We start from the raw sequence: 18,391 nt of genomic DNA, 5'->3' as shown, positions 1-18,391 counted from the left end.
TTTGGACCCATTATTGCAGCCCTGACTGTCATAATCGTGAAGTATGAGCGTCATGTGAACCATGGCTACCATTATAGTTAAGTGGAGGCAGGTTTCCTACAAGCCCCAGAACCAAGCCTGTGATAGCTACTTAGTTGTTTTTGTGAAGGTCACCTATGTCAGTGGTTATAAAACATTGTAAGGACCCCCATAACAACTCTGTACACTGTTAGATCTGTAAGGGTGTTAGGAACCCAGGGGTCCCTGAATGCAACCCTGTCTTATAAACTGTGTGTGTGTGTGTGTGTGTGTGTGTGTGTGTGTGCTCACGCGTGCATGTGTTAATGAAAAAGTAAAACATGGTCATTGGCCTTGAAGTGGCCTTTAGTTCCTCCATTAAGCACCAGCTGCAATTGCTTTTCAAAACAATTACCCTATACAATTGTTCTAATCTTAACCTCATTTTGTACATGTGATAATGTGAGCGTATAATTACCCAGCTAATGGGCTGAATAATGAGACTGAAACATAACAGCTAAGAGCATCTGGCAAAATACATAAAATAAACCAGACAATAAGGCTTAAAAATAACAGTCTTTATTTTTATTTTTTTAATAAACAAAGGTATAATGATAATAGTTAATCTGCTGGACTGAAAATAGTTAAAGGGGGGTCATCTGATTGCTGAGGTAAACAACAGTATCTCCTCTGGGTTTAAATACCACCTCAACAGTATAAATACATCTAAATCCCTCATTCTTTTAGACATCTAAGCAATAGTTCTATTAGCGTGACATTTCAAATTCCTGTAAACCAACAAACCCTTGCATACATACAAACACTCACAAATGCATGCGCACTCTCTCTCTCTCTCTCTCTCTTTCACACACACACACACACACACACAAAAGGATGTACATGCCGATAGTGATTGCTTAATGACAACCACCAAATGTAAGATTTAAAAAAAAAAACATATGGAACAGATATTTACAAAATTGTGACTAGATCGTGTAGCCACAGAAACATATTTGTGGGCGCAGTTTAGTGCCTGGTTGAGGGGCTCTGTATTCATATGGCCAATCAGGCTCAGACTTTTGTTTAATCTTATTTAAATGTAGCCAAATTATGTATGTTCAAAACATCAGTCGCAGGGCGTTGATTTCAGTTAAAATGTCAAGCTCCTTGAAAGGGCGCTTTTCATAGAGCAAAATGAAAATGTTTGGAATATTGGTGGCAAGCAGTGAAAGATCAATGATCTATACAGAGAATGAGTATATTTTCAAGCTGTAAAACACAGACATACAGTATATACCACCTCTCTCACAGTTATAAATGCCCTCCAAAGTAGTTAATACCATTTTTAAAGAGAGTTCCTATGATATATGAAATGGTGACAAGCACACAGCAAAATCCTTTAACTGCAGAAATGGACCATTACAGGTCAATCTTACGCCCTCAGTTAAAATTCTGGATTTTGATGGACATCATTCAATGGTCATTTTACAAACATGTGATACAGTGCTATGATTGACAGCTTGGCATAGTGAGTGGCTAGCAAACTAATATATTCCACTTATCAAATGATGGATACTAAAGCTATTCATAAGTTAATCCTAAATGTATGACACGCAATAGCACAGCTATTTAGTTCTGGACGTTTCAGCATCTCATGTTCTAAGTGTCACAGTGATGAGTCATCAAATTCTAATAAAACTTCCAAAGAATATAAAACAATTTCAGCTAAATAGATTAGAATAGATGTGTGACATTTTCCAGCAATAGACCATTAATATTAGTGGTTCACAGACAATAGTAGTGAGTAATTGGTCAAGCTTTATGAATGTCTATTCCTATCCACACTTTGGTATGTTTCCCTTACAAACAAACGTGGAGTTCTCTGATGATACAAATGATTGACTAAGAATTGTAGGCACTCTGACAAAAACAATTGTCTGAAAGGTATGTAACACTAATGGTGATCTTGGACATGGATTAAAAATGCTGGATGTATATGGCAGGTCTCATGATTCCATTTCATCTCCATCAAACACGGATGGCTCAAAACTAATCACCTCCTCGTAGGTTAGTCCTGGTGAATGGAAGAGAAAAGTCATCAAATCCAAAAACACTGATATGAATTAGGGCTGCAAACTGTCGATTATTTTTCTATGAATACCTTTTTCAATTTCGAATATTAAAGAAGTGTGTTTTGGGTTATTTATAAACAAATCAACAACATTTAAAAAGAAGTCTGGCTAACCACATATGCCTGATTTTATTTTTCATTCAACAAGAATGTTGTGTAAACTAAAAAAATATATTTTTGGCAAATAGATTTTATTTAAATTTTATTTTTCAATTTTCCATCTTGTCCTATAACAATTTTATATTATTCTAGGGATGAAACAACTAAGAAAACAAAAAATGCAACACATTTAGGTAATAAAATAACTTGATGTATCATGTAAATTGTAAATGTTTATGATGTGCTACCAAAATGTGAACGCACATCTTTGTTGCATACATTATATAAAGAAACGCTTCTTTTTAAATATTGTCAATAGACATATTAGCAATTTCAAAGATTGTCTGGCTTCGAATAACTTACCGGTATGAGCATTAAAAAGATTTTGTATGTTATTACCTTATGTTACCATCATTTTATAGTTTAAATTAATCACAGATTAATCAAATAAAAATGTATTGTATATGTTACAGTAAAATCGAGAAACCAGTCAAATCAAGGAAAACGGATCGGCGGGCACCCGTTTTTCGATTTTACTGCAACATATACATCAACAGATCAATCAGTTATAAAATATGTGTTAGTTGCAGCCATACACTGTACAGGTCGCGATAACCTACGTTTCCATTCTTCGATCTCCAGCTCGCGGCTCTCGAAGCTCTGATCGTAGGGATCAGCCACAGGCTCATCATCTGGGTCATGGTATTGGGCAAAATATGGGTGGGCAAGAGCCTCAGCTGCTGTAATCCGCTTGTCTGTATCCAGAACCAGCATTTTCTCCAGCAGATCCACAGCTATGCAAAAACATAATTGAGTTCATGAACATAATTGAGTTCATGATCATCATGATTTGCCAAACTCCAGCAAAACTTCAACATGGCTGGTAGGTTAGTCTACTCTACAGGCCACACTTCGGCAGGTAGCAAGCCACCATTCAAGGTTCCCGCTCTAGTTTTAAAAAGCTCATCAGCAGGCCAAGAGGAAGGTCTAAACAAACAAAAAAAATCACCTGTGTGAAGTGAGGGGCGCTCTTATCATCGTACATCATCATGACGTAAGATGTCGATTTGCTCAGACACATGACTTTCCTTGTCAATGGCATTTAATGTTTGTGTTGGCACAAAAGGCCAATTTGCTCAGACAAATTCGTAAAATGTGACACGAGTTAGGACAAAAAGCTGTTTATAGGAGGGGCTAGCGCCCCTCAAAAAAAGTATGTCCTTCCCCTGTCAAAATCAGTATTTCTTTTTCATGGTCCATCTTAGCCGGGTGTAGCAGCCAACTAGTACACTGGCCTCTTACTCCTCATCTGTCACACATACCAGAGTAGTCACCATCTTACACCATGGCCTTGGAAGGGCTCAAGTATGATGCATGACATTTTAACTCAAGTTTAGATTGACTAAATAATTGAAATACTTTATCAGCCTGCTCTCCTGCACACAGAAATCAAATGTAACACAATCAAAATGAGATAACCAAGTATGGACAAATATCGATTTACTGTATGGACAATCTATATTTTGAGAGTGAAAACACACAAAAACTAAATTAACTAAGTAAAACAGAAACTTCCCAAAATGTCAATATATTTAATAACCCTCTCAATAACACTGTTCAGAAAGCCCCAGTTCTGCTGCCATTACCTTGTGGATTGGCACCAATGAACACATCAGCAAAATTCCTCTTTGGCATCTGTGGTAAAGAGTTGATGTAGTTCCTGGCCTGGGAAGATATGCAATTCAAAGGTCAACACCCACTAAACACTACATTCACACCCAACTGTCTTTTGTAATCCATTCATTATTATAAGTCACTAATTATTTCATAATTTTCTATTTAGAACTATACTCTATGCTATTTTGACATGTAGTAATATACTGTATTAGTCTCAGGTCTATGCTATGTCTTGAAAGTCTTTTCACTATATATGAATTCTTGTACCATGTATGTTAGTACCGTCACTGACACTCCAACATGTCAATTTATCTCTGAACTAACACAAAGGTAACTTGTGTTGTATCCCTACATTAATTGTCTTTTCACTCTATTCTGAAAAAAGAAGAAACAAAAAAGTGAACCACATGAAGAGTGCTGTTGGGAGAGGTAAGGACAGATTGTGTGATTGTGCAGACAGAGAACAAGTAATAGAAGAAGGAAGAACCTCATGGACGAGTTTGAATGCAGCACGTCATTAGTAACCAACGTTAACAGGAACTTCAGTGTCAACGTTGATTTTCGGATCTCTATTCACTGACCACATTGTTGTTGGGTAATTGTTGATTCAAACACAAAATCTGCTACAGATCATTTGAGCAAGCACTACAATGCATTTACTACTGTGCTGCTGCTTTAGGTAACGAGTTAGGAGCTACTGGTAGCAATCATGGTTTCAATCACATGCTGCAAGCAGGTCAAATGCCACCCAAAATTACTTTAGTGCAATTCAAGTAAAAGTAGGGTTCTTAAGTTTGTCACTAATGGCGGTTTAAGTTAAACACAACTATGTTCCAGTTATATCATTAAATGTTATAGAATACTCCCACTGGCTTTATCACCGTTAATATTCTTTATGTCTATACAGTTTGAGCTGTATACAATGCGTTACAATCGATTACATACATTAGCCCCATATCTATAAATCGATATATATTTTACCGTTTCTCCCCAAAAATCTCTCTCAATTTAGTCAGCTGCTTCTTTACAGCAGTAAGTTCCACTAGGAGGGAGTAACGTACAAAGAGGTTCAAGCTTTTCCCCCATTGTTGTTTGACAATCAAGGAATTGCTAGTGCAGCGACAAGGACGCTGCTGTCGACCTGCCATTGTATTCGTTGGAGCACCCAGCCGTAGGTTGGGACTGAACCCGGATCTTTACATCTACGGCACCCAGACACCCCAAATAAGAATTATTTTCAGCTACAAATACTAGTATTTGTTGTACAATTGTTCGACAAAGTATACATTAGCCTTACGCTGAAGTGCTACATAAGCCCAGATATAACGTGTAAGACTGGTCTGGTCCACTCCAATCTAAAGAAATCAACTATTTGGATCCTGCTCACCTCATGGCTGGGCATCCTGCTTATTAGAGATGCAGGAGGTGTTCCTGTCAGGCGCATTATCTGTTGAAGCTGGTTTATATCTATAAGGCTTGGGTCAAGGGGAGTATAGCGATACAGCAGAGTTGGTTAACAAGCGTGAGGCTTTGATCCTTTAGTTGCCCTATAAAGCTTTGTGTGAAAAGAAACTCCAGTGTGGAAGCATTGTATGAAAAGGCATGAAGAGAGACAGGTTAGGACTTGGCAGATTTAGAGAAGATGAAAACAAAATTACATGCTTTATAAAAGAAGTGTACTGTCCATCAGTAAACAAGAAACCCAAGTTAAATCAACTATGGCACATTTATCAAAAGTGTCATCCAATTCACTCGGGTAACAAAGTGGAAACCAGGTGTTGAGGATTTTGCACAAATTTACAGAGTCGAAGGGTGCAACGCATGCTGAAAATGTGTTAGCAGATAATTACAAATTGATGCACAACACACAGCATGGCATGTAGGCAAATTAGGAAGAACAAGACCTTGCACAGTTTTGTGAACTCACAGACTCTGAAGATATTTTCATCAAGAGCTCTGGCCCTGGCGTTCCAACGAGGAGCATGATTAGCTTCAACTGATCAATGTCTACCAGCACGGTAAAGGAAGATGAGATGCTGGACAAGGGAGACCATGGACCTGATCCATTACTAGTCTGTATCTTCCTTGTGAAACCAACATTACTTTCTTGTTGTGACATTTATATCAACATACACTATTATAGTCCACTCACAAGATGCGACATAGAACAAAGGGTCTTTATATTTACATCAATACATCATATCCGAGTGGTTGAAATTATCAGTGGAGGCAGCCTCTATTCTCCGTTAAATTAGGGGGGAGGAGAAAAGATGGTGGACAGTCTTGTTGTACATATGTAAATGCTTAATTAACTGTTAGTCTGACTCTGGACACACTGGCAGATGTAGAAAGACTAAACAATGAAGCCAAACGGTCTAAAGATTATGTACTTTAAGACTAAATGTAATGTAGGCAGAGAAGGGAGCCGGGCCAAGGATGCATACTACTGACAGAGTTCAAACAAACCAGAGGAAAACTCTACAGCAAAGGGTGCTGCACCAGAGGCAAATACAGCAACATGTTCTTGTTGTTTCATGTTGATAGGAACATAAGGACATCTCAGTTTGCTTCAAGCTAGCCTGCCGCAGCCAGTGTGATTTCTGGTCTAGAGGGGCGTGTGCTGTCGAAAACAGCCGGTGGATCCGATTGGTTCACCAAAAATAAAAGCCTGGGTACCAAGGCTAGCTTCAAGTTGAATGAGTGAAGCAGAAAGTCAGTGGAAAGCATTGTAGGCAGAAGCGGGAATAAAGAATCCCAGATAGAACAGAACATGTTGGCAGACTGAGGCAGGGGAGCAGACAGTGAGTTATGTGTAGGCATTAAGGGCATTTTTTTTGACAGGTGACCATGGCTGCCAGTGGACTCGTAACCTTTCCTTGGGGCACTCTCACTCGCCATGTGAGACAACAAAAAAAAGCCAAACAATGTACGTGGTCACCATGGAGACAGCTGCAAGAGGCACAGCTGTCAGTGTCAAACCATTATGCTATGCCTTAGTAAAAGCTTGAATAGCAGTTATAAACAGGATATCTACAGGTTTAGCCAAGTCAGATTTTAAGACTTTTTGTACCACTCAGAATTATTAATAGACCGATTTATACATTTTTTAAAAAGCCTACGACGACGCCAACAACTCAGATTTAGGGTCAATTTTGAACCAATATTTAATTATTATATACGAGTTCCCTAGCGATCCTTTACTGTTATTGGTAGAAGATGTTGGCAAATTTAACAAATAGTTTGTAAATTTACAAAATAAATTGACCTGTAATTAAACAACACTTCATTACTAGGCTTTCCAAATATTTTTCAAGCAGACAGATGGCAATGTGTGCACTGGCACTTTTTTTTTTTATCTCACGATTTTGTAACCTTCACCCAGTGTCAATTATCTAATGTAATCCTGGCCTCTAACCTCCCTCCACCAACCTGGGGAGAGCAAAGGACTGACCTCATGCTTCCTTCTATGCATGAGCATCCAAGCCACTTCTTTTCATTTCACCCGACAGGGGGGAGTTTCCCCGGGTTAGACGTAGCGCGTGGAAGGAACAAGTTATTGCAACCAGCTCCTTTCCTCTCTATCAGGCACCCCGGCTGGCCAGAGGGAGGCAGTTTATCGACCAGGATTACTGCATGTTTTTTGTGAGGGACACTACCCTAGGGGACACGGGAAGAACATGCAAACTCCACACAGAAAGACCCTTTCGCCAACCCCACCTAGAGTATGGGCACTGAAGCTTAGCACAGCTCAAATGGCATGCTGTGTTTATACATAATTGCAGTATTTAGCGTTATTATTTAGCATTATTTATCAGTTAAGAATCACAGGGTGATTGGAGTATCCACCATCATTCAATTGGATTAGATCCAGTTGGTTGTCAGGAATAGGAGAAAAAAAAAAGAAAGTACCAAAAGTAACGTAGCTTCACCTTCTGTGTACAAAAAGTTCACTTCTCTATTTTAGTTAGGACAGCAGTGGCAGTCGATTAAATATGTTATGCTATTGCTTAATAACAATGGCTTGAAATTATAATATCAATGTTAATCAACTCTCATTAATCCAGTCGGTTTATCACCTGAATAGATTGTATTGCCAATTCTTGCTGGAGGCTGGAGCTTAATGAATTGAAGCCTTTTTCTCTTCTTTTTAAAGCCTTATTTGAACATGAATAAATCATTCTTTAATAATGTCATACTCCCACAGACACTCTGTATGAGGTCAAGGAACCCCCCACACTGTGAGAAATCTTTTCCACCCTAATTTTTTAAAGTCCAATGACAGCACACTGGTGGGGCTGCGCAGACAAGCACAAATGCAATAGCCGCTTTCTGCAACGTCTGCTAACAAATCCATTTGCTCACCTCTCACTGAAAATTAATAATGTCTAGGCAGCTCTAACAAGCTCTTTTGAGAGAACATTAAATAAACCACATCAAATCATTTACTGCAACAATTAGGTACTTGCCAATAAAAGCTCTTAAATAAAAGCATCGTAAATCAGCGCTTCAACAGCTGTGTCAAAGTGTGCTTAGCCCTTGTTATTTAGTAGGTGCATTGTGCACCAGAGCAAGAGCTCAGGGTGTGGCCTCCTCAAATGAACAGAGGCTCCTGCTTAAACATTCATACGCAGAAACCACAAAGGGGTGAATCCCAGTGAAAAGGATACGGTCTGTTCCAGGAAATAGAGTCCTTCCAGTGAGAAGTTCTGCCATTATACACCCCACAGACCAAATGTCCACTGAAATAGAAGGAAGGAAACACAAGACAAACATAACATTTTATGACTATAATAAACAGCATTTTATCACCACAACACATAATGGAAAGTTACTGATCAACACCACAGATAACAGCAGCTACAGAAGCAACGTTACATGCAAACTGGGCCTCTCTTCATAGTGTTGGCTTAATTTTCCTTGTCCTTTCCATGGAAAGAATGTGAGGCTGGCTGAATGTTGCCAGCAGCACTGAGAGGTTGGTATGTTTGTAGCACCTATGGTGCCAAGCACTACAAGTGAGCATTCAATTTCTGACTAAACAGTTTTACTGTGCTTCAAATTGGTTCTAAATAACAGAGTAGCTCCAAAGCCAATGATTTGGTCAAGTCTCTGTTTAGCACCATTCTTGTTAAGCCACCAATGAATAGCAGTTTAGTAACATTTGGGCTGCAACTGTCAATTATTCTCATAGTTCTATCAGATACTTTTTATGATTGATCGAATAATCAAGAACATTTTTTATATCAACTAACCAATTAACCACTTACAGTGCATATCTATAAATGACATGCCCAAAATAGAGATTAATCATTAATTTTATTAAATTAAAGATTTATTTATTTTACATAATCAATTAAATTGATTAGTTCAATTAACTGTTGCACCCCTAAAGCAGTTGTAAATATCTTTCTACCCGTCATGTTGTAATGCATCCAGTTCAACATGATCTCTGGAGCCCTGTACCAGCGAGTGGCTACATAGCCAGTCATCTCATCATCTGTATGCCGTGCCAAACCAAAGTCCAGGATCTGAGAAGATGACAGAAGAAAATAATGTAGGTTATTATTATATTATACACAGATCAAGACCAATAATTGTCTAAAAGCTCTAGCACCCTCTAGAGACTGTGCTGCTCCGTACACAAGCCAACTGGCATTACCAAGGAATGCAGGAGAGGGAGAACGGGAGAGAGAGCCTATTTCACACAAACAATAAACCAAATCAGTTCTCACCTTCAGTTCACAGTCCTCATTCACAGCCAGGTTGCTAGGTTTCAGGTCCTAGAAGGAGAGAATGTGGCAGTTAATTATGATGTAATGTGATGACATGTTAATATAGGCATGATCATATCATTTAAAGGTTGTATGACTGCAAAACATTATGAATGAGCATCGTACAAATATGATGGCACCTAGTATGGCCACCTCTTTTGCTACTCCCCATCACCAACCTTACAGCTTTTTGTTTATTTTACTGGTTCCTTTTGAATCAGTTTCACCACAAATATGCAGAAACTTGAAGTTGAGTGACGACAGACACAAGTAGCTGGCCATACCGGTAATGTAATATGTGACCCACATATCGACATGGTAATGACAACTATTTTGAGTTATTACACACCAACCATCCCGGAGGAGAACACGACCATCACAGACGCCGATGTGTGCAAGTCAATAAAGCACCTCAACCCTCGCAAAGTGGGTCAGGCCAGACGGCGGGTGATTAGAGCATGCACAGAAGAGTAGCATGTTCACGCACATATGGAACCTCTCCCTTTCCCTGTGTGTACTGTAGTCCCCTCATGGTTCAATTCATCGACTATTGTTCCAGTGCCAAAAGAAGACCAAGGAGCTAGAGGAGGGAGACTGGACCCAAACACCATCTACAAGCCTGCTGTGTAGAGAATGTGAGCAGCTTCAAAGGCAATGCCTCCAAAGTACAGCATGGGGTCCAAGATCCTACAGAACCTCCAACAGTGGCACCATCGAGAGCATCGTCACTGGATATGTAACTCCATGGGAATTGCACTGCACTCAACTGCAAAGTGCTGCAGACCATTTCACAAAGAAGGACAAGCATGAAAACGTTGCAACACCGACACTGCTCAAATACAACAGCAACACGAGTAACATGCTAAATAAATTACAAGCAACCATGCTGTCCAAGCAGTACATTATGCACAGATGGGGATGCAAAAAATGTATGTGATGCCGCTGCGGTTGCTCCTCAGACACAACTATGTTACATCTGCATCAGCATGGACGGCTTGACAAAAACAATCTGCTAAAGCACAGCCAAAAAGACCGCATTTGAGCTGTGCAGATTGTGACATAAAAATATTATTATTATAGCAGTTGAATTAAATGCCTACCATTCTAAACGTTCATTTTGCGAACAAGCATTTTTCGTAAATTGCGTTTGGTTTGTTTGCACAACCAAGTGTCACTGTTGCGCAGCCTAACATACACACACATATTAACTATATATACTGTATGATGATTTGGGGTGTTACAGTACAGTAGGCTACAGTAGAGGGCCCACCTGGGGACCCCCACACGGTAACTCTGTCATTTCTCAACCATTTCGGCTCGCCGGAACCGGGCCGCCCCCCTGGGAGCGTTCTTGTGGGTCTGCAACTTCCGGGGACCCCCTGGGGACCCCCACACAAAGTGGCACCACTCACTTCACACAGGTGTGATTTTTCTATATAGTATAACTGGACGTAAGCATACCAATTGAAATTGAATTTTTCAAATCATAGTGTTCTACTATTTACACAGTAGAACAGAAGAGCATGTTTTTACTTCCCTCTTTCCCACACAGTGTTTGTATAAGGCCTGGTGGAAGAGCCCATAAAGCAATACAAGATGACACAACGTTTTCAAAATGGGTCAGAGACAAACTGAATGTTTTCCATTTCAGAGATGAATCATACAGTAGCAGACAAAAAAAAACAAGGCACTTACTCTGTGAATGATGTCTGCTGAGTGGATATACTGAACGAAAGACGGGGGGAAAAGCATTAAAACCACCTTAACATCATCAATTAGGAGTTGCATTGATTTGGCACCACATTAGAGTTTGTAATCAATTTGTAGCAGTGCAATTTATTTTTACATTTATCCAACCTTTAGTCCAATCTTGATACAACCGACTAAGCATAACAAGCCTTTGGTGTCAATGCCTTTCATTAGAACATGCTTCACCTTTAACCCCCGAAGTATCTGGTAGATCAGAAACTGAACATGGTCATCTGTGAGTTTCTGACACTTGACTATGTTGTTGAGGTCAGCACCCATTAGATGAGTCACAAGATACCTGCCAATCACAAAGTAGAACAGTTAGAAACACACCAGGGAGAGCCGGTAGTGACTAATAGTGTGTCAGCAACATAGTTTAAGCAACCCTTGGTCAATTCCTGCAGGAGGCAGGAATGCATGCAGGTCTTGCATCTCTTATCCAATTCCATATTCTGTCTAATATAAAGCAAAGAACAAAATAATGTTTAAAAACATTTGAATTCACAGCTAGAAGACAGGCCGACATTATTAACCCATTTTGGGCGGGAACCCCGAGTGGTGCGCTACGAGCTTGTAGGTCTGCTATTTTGGAAAAATCATGAAAATATTTATTTCAGAAAACTGCAGGATTTAGAAGATTAAAAAAAACAAATTGAGGTCAGGCCTGAATTAAAAAATGTCCATTTCATAAATGGCTAAATTGAAATAGTTTAGACATAAATGTTATATATATTTATTGTATATAATATAGATGAGTCCTTTGTACCACCCAGGGCACAAATTTTGCATGTGGCTCTGTGAACTCCGAGTTCAAACCGGTTTAACGGCTGCTTCGCCTGATTCACACGCCTCTCCAGAGGATAGAACCTCTTCACAAATGGAATGTCATTAATGCAGCCCACATAAATAAGTGGCCCAGCATCAGTAATTAAAAACTAATGCCACCATCACAGTTTAAAAAACCCAAACAGTGGCAAGCGCTTCTGATGCCAGTCATGAACAGGAGGCTTTAGTGCAGTTTTTTTGCAAACCAAACCACACACAGGCATGTGTCCGCTTCACCAGCCTGCTGCACAACAGTTACATGAATGCTCTTCTATTCTCACACTGCAGCGAGCGAGTGCTTAAAATAGTTCTCGGTTGAGCTTGAACTTGTCCTCATTACCCCTCTTCTCCCTGACATAAGAAGTCGGCAGCATTGGGAGCACATGCACTCTGCAGAGTTCACCAGGCAGTGAGGCATGAGGGGGGGAAAAATACTGTATATAAATAGGGAAGCCTCATACAATTTGATCTATGGAACTCTCCCCTAAAGAAACAGGAGTAGAGCACAGAATAGGCTTGCAGAGGAGCAGTTAGTCAGTGTGTATATTTTTAGAGATGAAGGGAAGCACAGTTACAGCACCTGCATATCCGGGATTTTTCCTGGATAGCACCACATGAGGAACCTTTGCACTGTTACAGTAGACGTGTGTAGTGTACCATCTGTGCACACATACAGTAGATATGCATGGACAGAAAATATCAGACTATAATAATGTTAACGTTCATTATGCCGTGTGCAGCAATGGGAAAATCTCCATTACACTGCAGGCATTTATCTTTCCACATCGCCTTCTTTCTCTCACACACCAACCACACAATCAACCGCATGCTTGGCTGCAGAGACTCGGCCTATATGGGTTAGTGACCTTGCATGGCCCGCTGTCCTCGGCTGCATGATGTTAAGTAGGACAGTGAAGTAACTTTAGAGGGCAGTACACTGTTCAGATGGTAAACAAGAAAAGAAAACGTGGGCCGGGCCGCTGGTGGTCCGGGCACCCTAGGCTGCAATGCCAGCCTGACAGCGTGTTGCGGGTTCGAATCCCGACAACGTTTGCCATGTGTCACTCCCCATTTAATGTCAGTCTACTGTCCTATCAATAAAAAAGGCATAAAAGCCCAAAAATAAATCTTTAAAAAAAAAGGCCAACATCCTCCTTATAAAGTAGAATGTGCCATACGCTAAAGATCAAAAACCTACTCAGCCATGGTATCACTTCCTACCACAGCTATTGTGAAAGCTACACAGTAGGCATGTAGATGAGCAGCAGCACAACACACATTGCTTTTGTGCAGGAGGTGTGAAATTGTGAACCCCCCCCCCACTGCAGCAGGCCCAGGCGTGAGCGCCTGACGCGCTCACTCTGGCATCCACACACTCTGCGGAGCAAGCGGCGTAGACCAGTCAGACCTCTGAGTCACAAGACAGTTGCTTCCTTTTTCCAATGGCTTTCAATGTCAACAAACAATATCTACCAGGTTGCCAGCTCGTTTGCATGGTTGCTTTATTATTATGTTATATTTAACAAAGCCAGGAATATGGACCAAGGAACAAGGAAGGAAAGCCAGTGGTGAAGCTGTGAGAGACTGGATAATTTAACAGATTCTAAGAAACATTCCATTGCATTTAGTTGACTGGCTGACCTCCAGGTGTTTCCCAAGCACAGCCTGCCTGCCCTGCTCTGTGTCCTGGACAGAAAGTACGATATGGAATGATGTTGGACTGCAAGGTGGAACCCGCACTCTGACTCCACAGAGACATGTTGATACTAAAGGGTCATAATATTCAAAGCATGTTCAACTTACACATCATTGAACTCCTCCAGAGAGGTTGCAGGGGTGAAAACATCTAGAAGACCAATCACCTGCAATAGCAATGAGACAACAGTAGAGTCAACAATGCAAAGAACAGATGCACTGGGCCACGTACCAGCAGGAGAAACCATTTTAAATAAACTCTGGGGGGGGGGGCGTTATATATACACGTTATATATCAGGGTGACAACAACTAGTTTCCATCGTTGATCTGTTTTCAAGGCTAATAGGTTTTTAGAGCCTTGCGATATATTTCAGTTAATGACACAAGAGTGGCAAAAAAGTGAGAGACTCACATTCTCGTGTTTCATGTGCTTCAGAAGTCGCAGCTCTCGATATGTTCTCTTGGCATGGATGATGGACTGAAACGGCCGGGAGAGTTTCTTCACAGCTATCTTCAGGCCAGTTTTCTCATCATATGAGGAGCTGTTTGAAACAAGAGGGGTTTTAGAAACAATAAAGTAGGTATCATCAGACAAAACTATCCCAGGAATACTGTAGAACTGAAGCTGAAAGTCTGAAGGACGAAGGAGAGGAGGAGATGCTCCGACAGGATTAGATTGCAGGCCATCTGGTGTCCGACTTCTCTGGAGACACAATATTATTTTTAAAACAGAATAAGCCAAACAAACAAAAAAAGCCCATCCAAGACATCTACTCAGCAGCACTGCACACCTTTATGAATAAACCATGGTTATCATTTTAAGAGAGATGAGAAAATCCCATTTCAAATAGCTCAGTGTGGGCTGAGGTGGCTATTCAAACGACATCAAGTGCTGCAAGATGGAAAAGGGTGGACATCAGCTGAAAATATCATTTCTCAGCACATTCATTCAGGCCAACCTTGCCTGCCTGGATTCCATCAGAGACTTGAGGGAGAACCGTCTCTCTTGCACTTCCTCCTGCTCATGAATCTCAGCCAGCCTAACCACAGCCATGGGCAGTCAGCCACTACAGATACCTACTGCTCTGCAACCCACATAATTCAGTCAGTTCCTCTGTAAGTCTTATAGGAACCGTTTCTCCTCAAGGGCAGGGGCTTCACCGAGTGTGTTGCGTTGCGTTTGGACGGCATCAAAACATGAACCAGGGCGAATGGGTGAGCCCGTCCAGACGACGTCCAAACGCAACTATCGGTAGTGGAGCGCCCTGATTAAATCGGATGGTGACACAATGGCTACAGTGGAGCCCTGGCGTAATGCTGGGCAGATGCAAAAGATACAAAGCCGCAAAACTACACAGCGTATTTGTAGCTTTATATCTAAAGTTGAAATCAGCTCAACTTTTTTGTAGCCCTTGTCGCTTTTGTAGCAGCTACAAACGGCGGATATATCTTTGCATCTTCACGTCGCTGGCTTCCATTGAAAATGAATGGTAGACTGTATCTTTGCATCTGCCCATGTGAACGCAGCATAAGGAGACAAAATATTGTCTGCAATGCATGGAGTGCACACGTTAAATAATTGACATTTGAGATAAAGAATACAATAAGTTAATTAGTGTCATTTGTAGAAGTGAATATAAATATTAACACAATTTCGGCCTTGGATGTGTAAAGGCGTCATTAGGTATTTTTTATGGATATAAAAATAAAAATAAATATTGGGTTTTTTGGCCTCTCCTGCTATGTACTCCTTGATTCGTGCATGCTCACTTCCGTTCACTTCCTTAAGTTCCTCGTGTGTGGCTCCAAAAGAATGGCTCGTATCTCCTAATCTAGGGATACGAGCCGTCTTCATTTCTGACTTCAGCATGGCTCTCGTTTGGAATATATAAACGTGTGACCAGCGTGAGGTAAGAATGGAAGATTATGCCTCCCGGTTTTGGGTGGGAATGGAAGGTGGGGTTTTGCAGAGTAAAATATACCATATCTGCTGGCACCCTAGCGCGCATTCTAAGTGTTGAGAATGAAATGGCTGAATGAGGAAGAACTTGATAGGCCTGCACAGAGAGAGCACTGACCTTAACCCTGGGAACCCTACCAAACACCTTTGGAATGAATTGGAATGGCAAATGCGAGCCAGCCCTAATCGCCCAACATGAAGTATCTGACCTCGCTAATGGTCTTGTAGCTGAATGGAAGTAAAATAGTAGACAGATGCCAGGTTTATTTGTGGACCTAGCATCCTATAGTACTGTGTATACTAGTGTGTGTGTGTGTGTGTGTGTGTGTGTGTGTGTGTGTGTGTTTTCTTGCTTATTGTAAGCACTCTGGATTAAGAGAGTCTAGTAAAATGCCTAACTTGTAAATTGCATAAATAGTGAAAAGCTATCCCAGAATAATGGAGAATGTAGCAAAGGGACCAACAACTCCACAATTCCATTCAGCTACAAGATCATTAATGAGGTCAGTCAGACACTGGCAAAGGGTGTCGACTGACTCTTGGTCTTGTGTGTGTGTGTGTGTGTGTGTGTGTGTGTGTGTGTGTGTGTGTGTGTGTGTGTGTACATAGGGCTAGGGTTACATGTTGTGTGTGTGAAATTTAAATGGAACACAACATGCACCATTACTTGATTATAAAATAAATGGTCCACCATGAATGGATGGCATAAACACAACAGCATTTAAGTCAATGTCCTGCTTAACAACACACACACATATATATGGCCAATGTACTGCTGCACCGGCAGTAATCTGACCAGCAACAGATTATCATATTGCCTAGCAACAGCACAGCTGTCTACTTTCCAGTGCAAAACAAACATCTGTCAGTCTGTCAACTAAGTCAATAACAATGATGTGTTCTACACAAGAGCATTACAAATGCAACATGAATATATTTGTGCATTGTAAATTAATGTAATATATGGTCAAACTCCTTAACCAAATGATCATATTATCTTGATCTTTGCCCTTATGAAAGCCTGTAGGAACATTAAATTACAATTATGCATTTAGGATAATTCATATGTAATTGCACATCTGCAACAATGCTTAGAGAAAATATTCAATGTTGAGATTTTATTTGGGGGGGGGGGGGGGGGGGATTTTTGATTATCATTATTATTATTCAAAGTCTTCACTGAAACCTACCACAAATCAGTCAGCAGCATCCTCCAAAACAAATGACAAGGTTTGTGCGTGGTTGTGTGCACAATCACATGCAAGGCTAAAAAAACTAACTGGGATGATCATCAACTGCTATACATTTTGTGTGTGTGTGTGTGTGTGTGTGTGTGTGTGTGTGTGTGTGTGTGTGTGTGTGTGTGTGTGTGTGTGTGTGTGTATTTTTTATAGAACATCGTTAAAGTAACCTTTTGTGAGGACAACACCAGTCATGATTGACAGTATGTCAAATAAAGAAGCGCCCACACATTACCAGAATTGGGTAACACTTCCCTGTAGCTAGCTGATAGTATCAATTCACCACAATTTCCCGCACGGTTGTTATTCAGACTTCTGGTTGAGGTTATTACAAGGGAAGGAACAGTACAGCGTCATGTGTGCATGTTCACACACAATGATTCACAATCACATCGTGGTTCCACCTTGCTAGCTAACGTTAGCTAGTATAGGTGGTAACGTTATAGAACGGGAAGGCTAACTTTTTTAGCATCTGCAGGATAGGCCTCGTCTAAATGAATGGAGCGACTATAGTCAGGCGAGCTTAAGGTCTAAAAAGCATAGATAAAAAACAAACAAGCATTTACCACACAGATCCGTAGGCCCCAGAACCGACGGGAGAAAGGTTCTGGTACCGTTCAGGAACCTCCCAGACAGTTTTGTTGACCTCCTGTCGATAGAACTTCGGTCTCTCTTTCTGCGACATTCCTGCAGAACAAGTCACGAAGTTGACTTCTGCTTTCCTTTTTTGCTAAAGGTGGGTTGCTTACTTGCTTTGCTACAAGTTGGAGCCGTGCAACAACAACCTAAGTACGCTTCGTTCGTGTGTATCGAGGCCAGCTAGATAATAATTTCTTGCCGTTACGGAATCTCTTGTTTATGCTTATATCCCTTGTCCAAGAGGTTGCTTGCAGCACAGTTTGCATGCAGGCTTAAAGAAAGTTAAAACGCTCTTCTTCACTCTGTCTGTCTCTGTGTCCTGGTCCTACTTCACTTGCTTGCAGCTCCCGAGATTTCGCCCCTCTTGCAACATTTTGCTATAAAGTGTCGCGAGATAGTGGCACGCGATGACCGTTATACTCACTTTGGTTCGTTGCGCACCGAAAAGAGCAGATCTACAAGCTCATAGCGCGTCACACTGCGAAGCGCTTGTGAGTTTGTAGCTCGGCTATTTTGGGTGCGCGACACCGGCTCGCAACAAAGCGTAAATCACCCTCCAGCAACTTTCAGAGTCAGAGGAACAGGGGGGAGCAAATATTTCCGAAT

At 40.9% G+C, this 18,391-nt stretch overlaps 1 protein-coding gene across 2 annotated transcripts; it reads right to left on the bottom strand.

Annotated features, from left to right (window-relative positions):
- Window positions 1-560: 560 nt before the first annotated feature.
- Window positions 561-18,149, bottom strand: mapk14a (mitogen-activated protein kinase 14a). 2 transcript variants are annotated; one of them, XM_080763492.1, is made up of 12 exons: window positions 17,713-18,149; window positions 14,358-14,487; window positions 14,053-14,111; window positions 11,611-11,722; window positions 11,371-11,400; window positions 9,637-9,684; window positions 9,318-9,432; window positions 8,572-8,643; window positions 5,832-5,911; window positions 3,874-3,952; window positions 2,848-3,021; window positions 561-2,071 (listed from the first exon to the last, which is right to left on the bottom strand). In XM_080763492.1, exons 1-12 carry the CDS (start codon window positions 17,829-17,831, stop codon window positions 2,004-2,006), a joined length of 1,086 nt encoding a protein of 361 aa, XP_080619618.1. In that variant the 5' UTR covers window positions 17,832-18,149; the 3' UTR covers window positions 561-2,003. The 2 variants fall into 2 exon arrangements, with proteins under 2 accessions (XP_080619618.1, XP_080619617.1); XM_080763491.1 differs by lacking the exon at window positions 5,832-5,911 and adding an exon at window positions 5,292-5,371.
- Between the last annotated feature and the right edge of the window lie 242 nt (window positions 18,150-18,391).

Source organism: Protomyctophum bolini (assembly GCF_963924005.1).
Source record: "Protomyctophum bolini genome assembly, chromosome: 5".
Lineage (NCBI taxonomy): Eukaryota > Metazoa > Chordata > Actinopteri > Myctophiformes > Myctophidae > Protomyctophum > Protomyctophum bolini.
This window is presented reverse-complemented; position numbering and strand designations above follow the sequence as displayed.

Bases quoted from the DNA above. Each gene is read 5' to 3' on its own strand.
- mapk14a (XM_080763492.1), bottom strand. From the start codon at position 17,831: ATGTCGCAGAAAGAGAGACCGAAGTTCTATCGACAGGAGGTCAACAAA. The intron at 14,112-14,357 runs GTGAGTCTCTCA...TTGCTATTGCAG, and splicing joins AGCACATGAAACACGAGAAT to GTGATTGGTCTTCTAGATGT. The intron at 11,723-14,052 runs GTAAGTTGAACA...TGTGATTGGCAG, and splicing joins CTGGAGGAGTTCAATGATGT to GTATCTTGTGACTCATCTAA.